General features: G+C 33.8%; 1 protein-coding gene across 3 annotated transcripts in view; it reads left to right on the plus strand.

The window, feature by feature from the left end:
- LOC117336796 overlaps positions 1 to 11,499 on the plus strand; it is a gene marked incomplete at its 3' end in the record, with an annotated part of 38,995 nt that extends 27,496 nt beyond the window's left edge. For 2 of the 3 annotated variants that reach the window (XM_033897447.1, XM_033897448.1), the window contains 2 exon segments: positions 10,805 to 11,045; positions 11,461 to 11,499. In XM_033897447.1, the coding sequence (XP_033753338.1) occupies positions 10,823 to 11,045; positions 11,461 to 11,499 (262 nt within the window). 3 annotated transcript variants of the gene reach the window in all.
- Positions 11,500 to 11,900: the final 401 nt, after the last annotated feature.

Here is an 11,900-nt window from a genome sequence, read left to right on the forward strand (position 1 = left end):
CCATAGACTACCTCCTATATCCATAGACTACCTCCTATATCCCATGGACTACCTCCTATATCCATAGAGTACCTCCTATATCCATAGACTACCTCCTATATCCATAGACTACCTCCTATATCCATAGACTACCTCCTATATCCATGGACTACCTCCTATATCCATAGACTACTTCCTATATCCCATGGACTACCTCCTATATCCATGGACTACCTCCTATATCCATGGACTACCTCCTATATCCATGGACGACCTCCTATATCCATGGACTACCTCTTATATCCATGGACTACCTCCTATATCCATAGACTACCTCCTATATCCATGGACTACCTCCTTTATCCCATGGAATATCTTCTATATCCATAGACTGCCTCCTTTACCCCCATGGAACATCTTCTATATCCATGGACTACCTCCTATGTCCATGGACAACCTTCTATATCACAAAGACTACCTCCTACACCACATGGACTACATTCTTTATCCCACTTGCTACTTTCCATATTCAATGGTTTACCTCAAATATCCTATAGACTCAATTTTGTATCCCAGATACTAACTCCCTATATCCCATGGACTACCTCCTGAATCCTATCGACTACATTTTTTTTATCCCAGATACTAACTCCCTATATCCCATGGACTACCTCCTAAATCCTATCGACTACATTTTTTTATCCAAGATACTATCCTCCTATATCCCATGGACTACCTCCTGAATCCTATCGACTACATTTTTTTATCCCAGATACTATCTTCCTATATATCCCATGGACTACCTCCTACATCCATGGACTACCTCCTTTATACAAGAGTGATGTATTCAAAACTGTTTCGTATATTTAAGGTGGTGTCATAACAAGTGAAACTAAAAATAACTTATATTGTTTAAAAACAACGAAACTCACGATAGTACCGTGATGTAGATTCTAATGCCACAACGAGTTCCCTAGGAACTATGTAGAAATATAGAATTTACGCTATTATGTTGGTGTCGCTGTAATGATAAAGAGAATGCAACACCATTGACAGGTGTGTAAAACTAGATAAACACAGAAACACAGATTATTGTGTACAGTTAATATGCATGAACATTTGTTTGACATTATAAAGGGTTCCCTTTGTTTTAGTACTCGTAATGACCTCTTTGCTCTTGTGAAGACAAAGTTGGTAGCTTGTTCCTGCTGAATGTCATTAATCAGAAACTTACCCAAAGAGAACCCATATACTATAATGTGGCATATCTACGTGTCCTATTAATTGATAAGTTGTCCATCTCGAAAAGAGTTAAGAGTTATCTAAAAACAAAATAATAACACGACTCTTTCAGAAGAATGTGAATCCTCCGGACCAGTTTATCTTATTTTGATATATTGATAAATTACGACATTTAACAATAGTTAAAAATGTCCACGCACTAAAATACAGATATCAGGAGAATTTCAGCATAAAAAAATTTCTGTTTTAACCAACTACCGTTAAAACGAAAGAGAGTGCGATGTGGTGGTTTTACATAAGGATTTCGTTATCTTATTATTGTAAAAGCGTACGATATTAATTTGTCAACTATGATAGATTGTTTTCTTTTGCTTGAATGTGTGATGTTCGAAAGAAAAATAATGAGCGTCGGTTCACGTGGTATGTCACGTTATCGAGTTACGTTTTAAAACACCTGGATTACATGTACCCATTCGTTATTTATAGCATATCTAATTGATTAGAAGACACATCAAAGATCGCTTCCCGCTTGCAAATCAAGACTTTAAGAAGTTATTTCATATTTACAAACAAGTTAATTTCCATGCTTGAATACTTTGTACATCAAATTTATGAATTGTTACGCCAGATCAATTAATGCTTTATAAGTAATAATATTCTGTTGCTTAAAACATATTCTCATGATTTCTAATTGTGTTTGTCGTTATATCAACAAACTGGACATTTTAAAGTACAATAATCCTCAGCATCTGCTGTGTCGGTGTCCGTAGAACTAGAAAACATTAACGGCAATTTTGTGTATAACACTGATTATACATCCGGTAGAAAGGTGTGAGTGTCGTAGCGTACCTTTATAAATTCGAACAGGTGATATCGTGAGTAAGGAGAGGACAGGAGGCAAACAAGATGCCAACACCTTTCAAAGGATATTTAGAGTTAGATAGAGTAGAGCAAAACAGAAATAAAATGGCACCAAGCAGCTCCTTCGTCCTTCTCGCATCAATTGTCACCTGAACAACAAATGCCTTGTGGAATGTTAATGAAACAATATTTAAATGATATTCTTCTAAAGATTTGATAAATACATTATTTACTTAATAAATCAGAGATATTCAAACTTGTGTGAAACCCTTTGTCATTACCAATATAACAACATACCAGATATCATGACGAAGATATTGAAGGAACATATAATTTATGGTGTAAGTAATACAATAGATTTTTTTTTACAAAGGTTCTTATTTATAAATAAGATATAATTTAATATTAATGTAATTAATTTTGGAACCTTTTTTCTTGGATATGATTTGTGTCCGCTTGAAAAAGATGGTAGATTGATTATTATTTCAAAGATACCTCCGTAACCTGGTTGTGGAACAGCGAAATTGTACGGGCCGTGTCGGTAATCAGCTGCAAGCTGTATTTTTGTTTTTTGTTTTGTTTTTAATCCTTATTATGTGGCGGCCTAGCAGAATCAGCTATTTTGCGTCTGTTCTGCTTTATGACAACGGAGAAGACCTAAATTAATGATTGCGTTTTTCTGCTACCAGCTTCATTCTGTGGTCTCTCTCTGGGAGCATTATGTGATATAAATGATTGTGGGGAAGTTGAAATTATGTAATAAACGCATTTCTTATGATTTTATGACAGCATTAAATGCTTTTATAAGTCTTAATCGAGATCGATATCATTATCAATAAGGTACAGCTTAGTTTGACTGTCATACGAAGATTTAGACATACTGTTTCATCTCCCAAGTCCGTCAAACCACAATATTAGTATGGATCTTATCTACAAAAGAATAGATGTTTTCAGTGCCAAGTGTCAAAACCTAGGAAAGATACTTTTGCAAATAGCTGGAAACACTATTATTACCACTGTTGTAAAATTTGCCTTTACATATAAGCAGGTATATAAATATTTGGTTGGAAGGCAGAACTAACCGATTTTGCTGTTCATTACGGAACTCTCTAAACCCACGCCCTCTCTCTAAACCCACGCCCTCTCTTTAAACGCATTGCACTCAGTATTCCACTTTGTAATATAAACACTGATTCCCACTGTAACACCCAAACCCTATGTAATATAACACTGTCTTCTCTCAACGATAAATCCCATATAAAATTTCGACTCCCTCAAACCATCCCCATCCTAAGCGGTTTAAATAAATCCTTCAACCTACAGTTTCCAGGTACAGGTGTGGTGCTATGTTGTGTAACGTCATTATCAGCCCGTGTAAAAATTCAATTGTAACGCAAGTTTAGTTCGTTCTTACTTTACTTCGGAAAAACTTAATTTGTCTGCAGATTTGGCAGATGATAATCTTGTTTTACATGCCAGGGACTTAAATTGTAAAAGTTTTACATGTCAATATCGGTATGCTACTATCAAATGGAATTAGGGAGCTCCTCCAAAATGTAGAATTATTGGAGAAACACAGAGAATTAGAATGTGTTTTACAAGTAATCGGATCTCCAATAGGAGATTAGGATGCTTGTTATTAAATAAGCAAAGGCTGATGAGTTTACATGATTTTAAACATCAGTAACAGGTCCCTACCAGACCATGTATTAAACAAAATATCTCCACAACAGTTCAGTATTAACTTGATGCCCTCGTTTGAAATATGGATGTACTTTAAACGGTAACGGAAATGGAAATCATGATTGATCGTTTTTGTGTTTCCGGATAACAAATCCTTATCAGTATATATCAAACCAACATTTTCTAACGTTTTTCTTTCCTAGCCGTTCTCCGTTTTACAATTTGGGAAATTCATTTACGAACCAGAGTTTTTACCTGGCTCTTTTCCCATAAAAGACGATTATTTCATTCAGAATATATATATATATCCATGCATTACATTCCGATTTTACTTTCCGAACAAATAACATCCAATCAAAGTAACGATATTGGTTCTAAAGGAACTAGATCATATTAAAAGAATCAGCTAGATAAAAGATAATTAGTAAATGTGACTCAATCAGTCCACATTTATATTCAGTCAGTACAACGCTAAATTAAGACACAATGTTAACAATGTAATTGTGGGCAGCGGTACTGATTGACAAATCAAAATATCATTTCCCTCGCTGTAAGCATTTCATAATTATTCACTATGAACAGAGTTGTCAATAAAACAAACAAGTTGAAAATATGCCATTGCATCTTAATTTGATCATAGAGTAGATATATGATGAACTGAACCATTTAAAGGGCTAATCGTTAGAAACCCTAGAACAAAACAAAATGGTGTCCGTTGTTACTTTGCAAAGAATCCATCCTCTTTCGAATGTAGTGATATAATTTAATCTTGCTCGCAAAAGTATTTTCATTGGCTTACAAATTGTGTCATTAGCCAACAACATAACAAAAACGTCGCTTTTGACTCGCTGATACAGAGGCGTACTATTATTTACGAGAAAACGTCAGTAAAAGTGGATTTTCAATTTCCAAGTATTAATGGAAAATCAAATTATAAGAATTAACTTGAATACGTTTTTATGTAATGAGTAATAACTTTAAAACTGGAGTGTATCTTTCATCATGAAGCTCTTCGCTCTACACGTATATCGACATAACGTAAAAATCAAATCAATCTTTAAATTTAAATTCCTCTCTCCGAAAAAGAACAGCTTCCAAGCAAAGTATCTCAATGAAATGAAATGATGATATTTAATATGAAAATCTTATATAAATTTGAGAATATCATTTCGCAGTCTTCTTTTGTGTTGTAATTCCTTATCCCCGACAGTTTTTATTGATTGAGCCAACCAGATGAGAGGTGGGCGGAGGTACCAATCGCTGATTGGTTAAATCGATATATATCTATACAGTAGATATAGCTTTCATTAGGGCTTTGTTACTGTAATGTTGATATATTGTTAGCACTGTAATTTATCGTTCGATGGATACAATATATCATTTCTGGATAACGAAATGGTAAGTTCTTTGTTTCCAGTAATCAGGTATATGTCTGCTAGAATCCCAGACGAGCGTTACATATATCATAAAGCAAGTACAAAATAGTTACTCGCATATTAATCGATAAAGTATCACTGAATAATCCACTATTTCCCGCGGTATTTAACAGAAGTAAGATGCCCGTAATTCGATGTTTCAGAAAATCGTTTTCATTTCCTAAGGGACTTCATCAATACTACTTGCAATGCTTTACAACACTTACGAAAGTTTTGCAGAAATCTATTTGATTATTACAAAGAATTAAATTAGCTATGAACAAAATGTGTACAGTATATATCATTTACTCTCACGCGCCACCATTCATGTTTTTGTTTCACATCATTGTTGTTATTATGCCACTGTATATATATATACACGACATACATGCCCTCTGTGAGTGCACGGTACCCTATTTCGCCATATAACAGCCTTCACCTCCAATGTTACCATGAGTGTTGAGAAAGACATTTATAGTTATCCGACATTTACAATTGCAAATGAATGTTTCTCAAACAGGGAAATAGACTGGTGGCGTGGACATTATCTAAAACGGTATATTTGCACTTGCTTCTTACATTGCGTTGGCATTTTTACTTTAAGTTAATATATCTCTTCACATGCTTTGCGTTGACATTTATACTTTAAGTTAATATTCTCTTCACATACTTTGCCAAGCATACGAAGATGAATCTAATAATATCTTTAATATTGAAGCCTTGTCCATATATATATATATATATATATATATATAGATATATGAGATTAAGATAATATGTATCTGTTTATCCATATATTTTACAAAACAGCAAGACGGATCATTCATTCTTTATATATAATATATACATGTCCCATGTATATGATTAACAAAGCAATACAATATCATAATGAATCGCTTCATATTCAAGGAGAACAAAACCAATTCTTGAAAAGCATTGCAACATAGTTAGAGTTGTGTCCTACCACTGAATGACTGTCTGAAAACAAATTAAGTTGGGCAGACGTCACAAGTTTATGATGTACAATTGATACAGTATACGCCAATCCTCTTTCTGCACTGAAATGTTCCACAGTCGGTTTTTGTTGTAAAACATGCCGCCAAATAGTGCGTGGAATATTCCCACCAATATACTAGCCCAGTTAGTGTATAACTAGGTCACGCCGCATGTGTTTAGAGGAACACAGATAACGTAAATCTTAACCTTACTATCGTACATGTATGTTTATCGTTAAGAGTGTAACGTTATTTTCCCTAACAGTGTCAGTCCTTCTAATTATATGTAATTGTGGCATCTTTTATAAATACATAATATTTATAAGTGCACACAAATGTACATCTTGTATGTGTAAGTATATCCTGTAAATTAAAATCAAAACATATTGTCTTTCTTCGTAATTTGTGTTACTATGTCATATCATATGACATTTATCTAATTATAACACAATGTATTATATGTACTATGTGTTGTTGATCCGAGGGATTAAGGATTTGAATTTCCTTTCTTTCAGTTAAATGAGTTTAAGATACAGCGATATACGAGCCTTTGTACGTAAAATGTTCTATGAATTATATGGTTACGGTTTTTAAAACGCTGTTTAACCCAAATTGATGTTTGTAAATAATGCTACACTGAGAAAGACGAATAGAGTCACGTAGGAGCTAGCGAGTGACGAGTTCGCGGAGTCTGTTTACGAGCGGTCACGTGTTCTTTGTTGCAACATTATTGTTTTTGCACTGATTTAGATAATTTCAGATAACGGTTGAGAACACGTATGATATCCGTCATTAAAAAAGAAAGTCTTAGTTTTATGTTGTATGTCTAATAATATTTCCCAGCGGTTTTTACAGTTGTAGTCGCTTTAATAGAAAGTAGGAGTCAAATGAATTATCATTATACGTTACTATTAATTGATAGCCTTATTAGTATTTTAAATAATGCAATGTATTATCAATAAATAAAGTACCAAAACAATATTTGTTGTCATAAATAGCAGAATTCATGCGTGCGTTATTAGCGTTTGGTGACTAACTTTTCTTCCTGGTTATGTGTAATAGTCTGATCTTTGTGTTAGTATATATTTTTGTCAGTTTTCCGATTTTTCCTGCATTTGAAGATATAATGATAACAATATCCGCAGTGTTTTCGAAAGCGCTTTTTACTATAGAAGCAATACAGTATATGATACTTTAACTCGCTAATTACAGTGTCTAAATGCTGATAATATATCAAATTATATTAATGTACCAATCTATCAATGCGCGTATCTGTTAAGTTTGATAATGAGCGAAAATTTGAATGTACCGCAGAAAGTAATTATTGACTCGGGCTTAATATCTACCGATATTTATTGCCTGAAATCGTGACTCCTATTTACAACTACAAAATATGTATTATTATCAAATCTTTTCTACTTTTGTGTAAACACCATTTAAACATGTGATTATGCAAGGTATATAAGTGTGTATATTAAACACATTATCGGTGCTTCGCATAGCGTATATTCTGACGTTATTCTTTAGTGATTGACGTCAAGTAATTGTAACAATTATACTATAAATAGTGTTATTATGTGTATAGGTATATTTACATTGTTCTATGTGTACTTTTGACAATCTTTCAGCTTCATGTTGAGGAATTTGTTTTAGTAACAGAGAGTACCTCAGTTATAATTAGTAATGTCTCGACACTTTTTTTAAAATTGTCCTGTTACACTTCTTGTTATTTTGCTTCATGTATATTAGTTTCAAGTTATTCACAAATATTTTCATTTTGAGCATTCACGAACACACGCCATTGATGAAAAATATGGAACATTTTAAAGTTTATCTTACTGCAGATTCCATGCTCATTATACAATGGTTTCTTCTTTCAGTTAAATGAGTTTAAGATATAGCGATATACGAGCCGTTATAAGTACAAATGTTCTATAAATATATGGTTACGGGTTTTGAAACACTGTTTAACCCAAATCGATGTTTGTAAATAATGCTACACGGGGAAAGCCGAATAGAGAGTCACGTAGGAGCGAGTCCGCGGAGTGTGTTTTCGAGCGGTCACGTGTTCTTTGTTATATCTAGATTGGTAATAGATAGCGAGTGATTGGAAATATTGATTAATCCTTCCGATTATGACTAGTTTATCAAATGACTGACGGTGAAAGTTATCAGTATATCACAGTAAATATTATCTCGATATACAGTTGATGTCAGGCAATGTTCTACAATAGAATTTACTTTGATAACAAGTCACTTACTTCAACAACGACCATGACACTGACATGCGCATTTCGGCTTTGCCGATCAATATTAGTTCCGCAGATGATGTGAAAGGGTTAAGATATGTCTTGCTTGTAAGTCACAGTATGGACATTTTCGTCATTTCTTAACTATGGCAAATGTACATATTAATATAACTTCCTTGGAAAATATCGGTAATAGTTTGCACTGACAAGAGTTACCAAGCTTCTTTTGTTATCATCTCTCGTGACGATAGTGTGATTTACGAGGTAGGTAAATATCGCTTTACATAGCTAGATAGTCATGATCTAATATATTACAGCGATACATACGAGGAAACTATCGTATCTTAAGCAGAATACTCACGGAAATAAGCATCTATTTAAATCTAGATGATTTTATCTAATACAAATGGGGGACGACATTATATTGCTTGCTGATGCAAAGTTTAAACTAATTTAATACGGAAGTAAAATATGATACATTCAACGTTTCATAAACGATAATTGCTACATTCAAGACGCCTAATTTCGCATTTTGAAGGTTCTTACAAATAATTTAAACCAAAAGCTGGAAACAGATACAGTAGGCCTACATAATGAATACTGTTTTTAAACTGCATCAAACAGTAACAATGTATTTCGTCCACTAAGACAGATATCCTAGGTGCCAAACCGGCGTGGGAAATGGAAGTTTATGTATCAAAAAGAACTCATAATTTAATCGATTTTCTAAAATTTGGATAATAGATGATTTTAAAGAACATAGAATTCGAAATTTTATTCTTAACCGGTGCCACTATTCTTAAGAAAGAGTGTCCCTCTCAGCAATCAATTTTTTTCAGTTTTTTTTTAATTGAGATTAGTTTTTAAAGAAAGCCATATAGACTGTAATATACAATCAAAGTACCGCTTCAACAACACTCCGCTAACCGTCACCGCCTATAATGCGCCTTAGCTTGAATAGTTGGAGTTACACCTCCGGGAGCGAGACAACAGGTTTCATATTAAACATTTGATACTTATAATTAAAGGAAATGTTTTCAGGATTCGTATACAGACTTCTCGCCTCCAGGCTTCACCATTCTTGCTGGAATTATTTCCATATTTTCCCTATTCTACTTTGTGAATGAGCACTGCCTACAATACATCCGCCTATCACAATGATGGGATTTTACACAAAGGGACAATTCAGAATAGACAGGGATGTTTCCTAGTTTTAACGAACCTTTGTGACTTCCTGCGTGGATAAACTATGTGACTGTATTGAGGTGTCGTAAATCAATGTATGCGACTAGCATAATACAAGATATACCATAAATACCAACAGTACCTCCGGACAAGGTTGGTGTAGATGATATGAAACGAAATCTGTATATATATGTCACGGGTTGATCAGGATGTTTCTGGCGTCATTTTCACCCGCGGAGGTTGATGTTCCAGTTTCTCTGTGGTTTGGTGTATCGTCTGTCCATTTACCTTCCCTTTCAGTTGTATCGACTTAGATATCGGATCGTAATCCTACATGCCGTCTTGATTCGAAACTAGAAATATATTCATTTATATCGAATCGGAATCATTTAGGATTTGGATTGAGAGTGTGGTATATGTTTCTGTACTTGCATTGATAACTAGACATTTAAAGATAGTTTGTGTGAAGTTTTTGTGTTGCATTTGAGTGATAATATTAAATTAGATGTCCGATTAAAACAGAGAGAATTCTCTTTTTTTTTTTTTATTATAGCCATATAAAATATCGTATAATATAAGGTGGACAAGTAGTGATGTCTAAAAAAAACTTCTCGATTTGGTGGTCGCACACTTCACCAATCGCATGACAAATACCTTGTTTACTAGTTTACGACATTAAGCTTGACTGGTAATCGTTTTCATCATTTGGTTTTGTTTTATTTTTTAATGAGACAATAACGACTGGCATCAACGCATCCTTGTGTTTCATTACTCGGTCTTAACTAGGTGATGAAGCGAGTTCTAATTTCCCTATCTAAATTTATGTGATGGGATTTCAGGCTGTCGACCTTTGCAGATCGTTCTAGAAGTCCACTTAGAGATTTGCTGTAATTCAATATTGGATCGGTTTCTCTCTTCTTCTTTTTCCTTTTTTTTAATGTCATTTATTTTCTTTATCACGTTTAATTTTATAGAACGACACTTTGAAATCACACATACATCACAACGATAAGGCATTTTATAAAAGGGATATTGATTCTAAAATACTCATGGGAAAGGCACAATTTCCGGTTGACAAATTAAATTAAAGATATTTTTCTTTTTTGCTCGCTTTCATACTTATAACATTGATATGTTCTTTGTGCCTTTATAAAATTGTTGTATCCAAGCTGTATATCTTTGTTTCTTTTACCAGCTCACTCAATCCTATGGTATGTTGTCACTGCCGAACCTGAACACACTACTCTGCGTCTGTCTAGCCAGCCTTTTCCTCGTGGTGCTGGACGCCAGTCCTGTGAGGACCATCACCAAACAAGATGTGGAGGCACGAATTTTGGATGCAATCACAAAAGATTTCCAAAGGAAGCTAGCAAACTACGGAACAGACTATACACAATCCAATAGAGAGCCATTCCGACATATATGGAAAGGCAGTGGTAAGTTTATTATTTCGTATATGCTTATTTACCGGGAACTAGTATGTACACCCATGGCTTAATGTACGATATTTTGTTACAAATTAGTGAATAGTAATATATACCTAAAGTAGAGTGTCGATCAAAGGAAATCCAAACTCTTATCTACCTGCAGTTTATTGTAACATTGTCATTACATGTATTAATATACATGTCTGGAGTATTCAGGCAAAATTGCGTTAGCGTTCCCGTGACGGACTTCATATGATAATATTATACATATACAACATTTATATAACAAAATTACTCTAATGCGCTTCACATTATAATATGATAATACACTTTATTTCAAGTTTTACATGGCCTGGCATATTCCATTTTTGTCGTGGAAGGCATTTTACGTTAAATGATTAACTATTTCTTTTCATTTTTTTAGATAATGAAGAAATGGCTAGCCACCGTGTAAAGAGAATTGGTGAGTACATAAGGCTTATCATAAAGCAACTCGCTACATTACAGCAGTATTGTCATCAAACAATGATATATTAACTCGATAGCATATTAATTCGCTGTTTTACAAATGGAATGTCATTACACAATCACATATCAAGATATGATATGATAATAATGTCACGTGTTAGCTTACTACGTTGCAACAGAAATTATCATAATCACAAATCCCCTACCTACAAAACAATAAAATGTCATATTCTGTACAAACTAACTTCCTACGAAACTTGATGTCATTAATAATATGAACCAACTTCCTGCAATGTTATAAGATTTCATAATGTATAGAAACCAACTACAAAACTATTACGATATATTCTATGTAGACCAACTTCATGCAAAACGAATATGTTCTTTTATCGTCAT

Source organism: Pecten maximus, chromosome 10 (genome assembly GCF_902652985.1).
Source record: "Pecten maximus chromosome 10, xPecMax1.1, whole genome shotgun sequence".
Taxonomy (NCBI): Eukaryota; Metazoa; Mollusca; class Bivalvia; order Pectinida; family Pectinidae; genus Pecten; species Pecten maximus.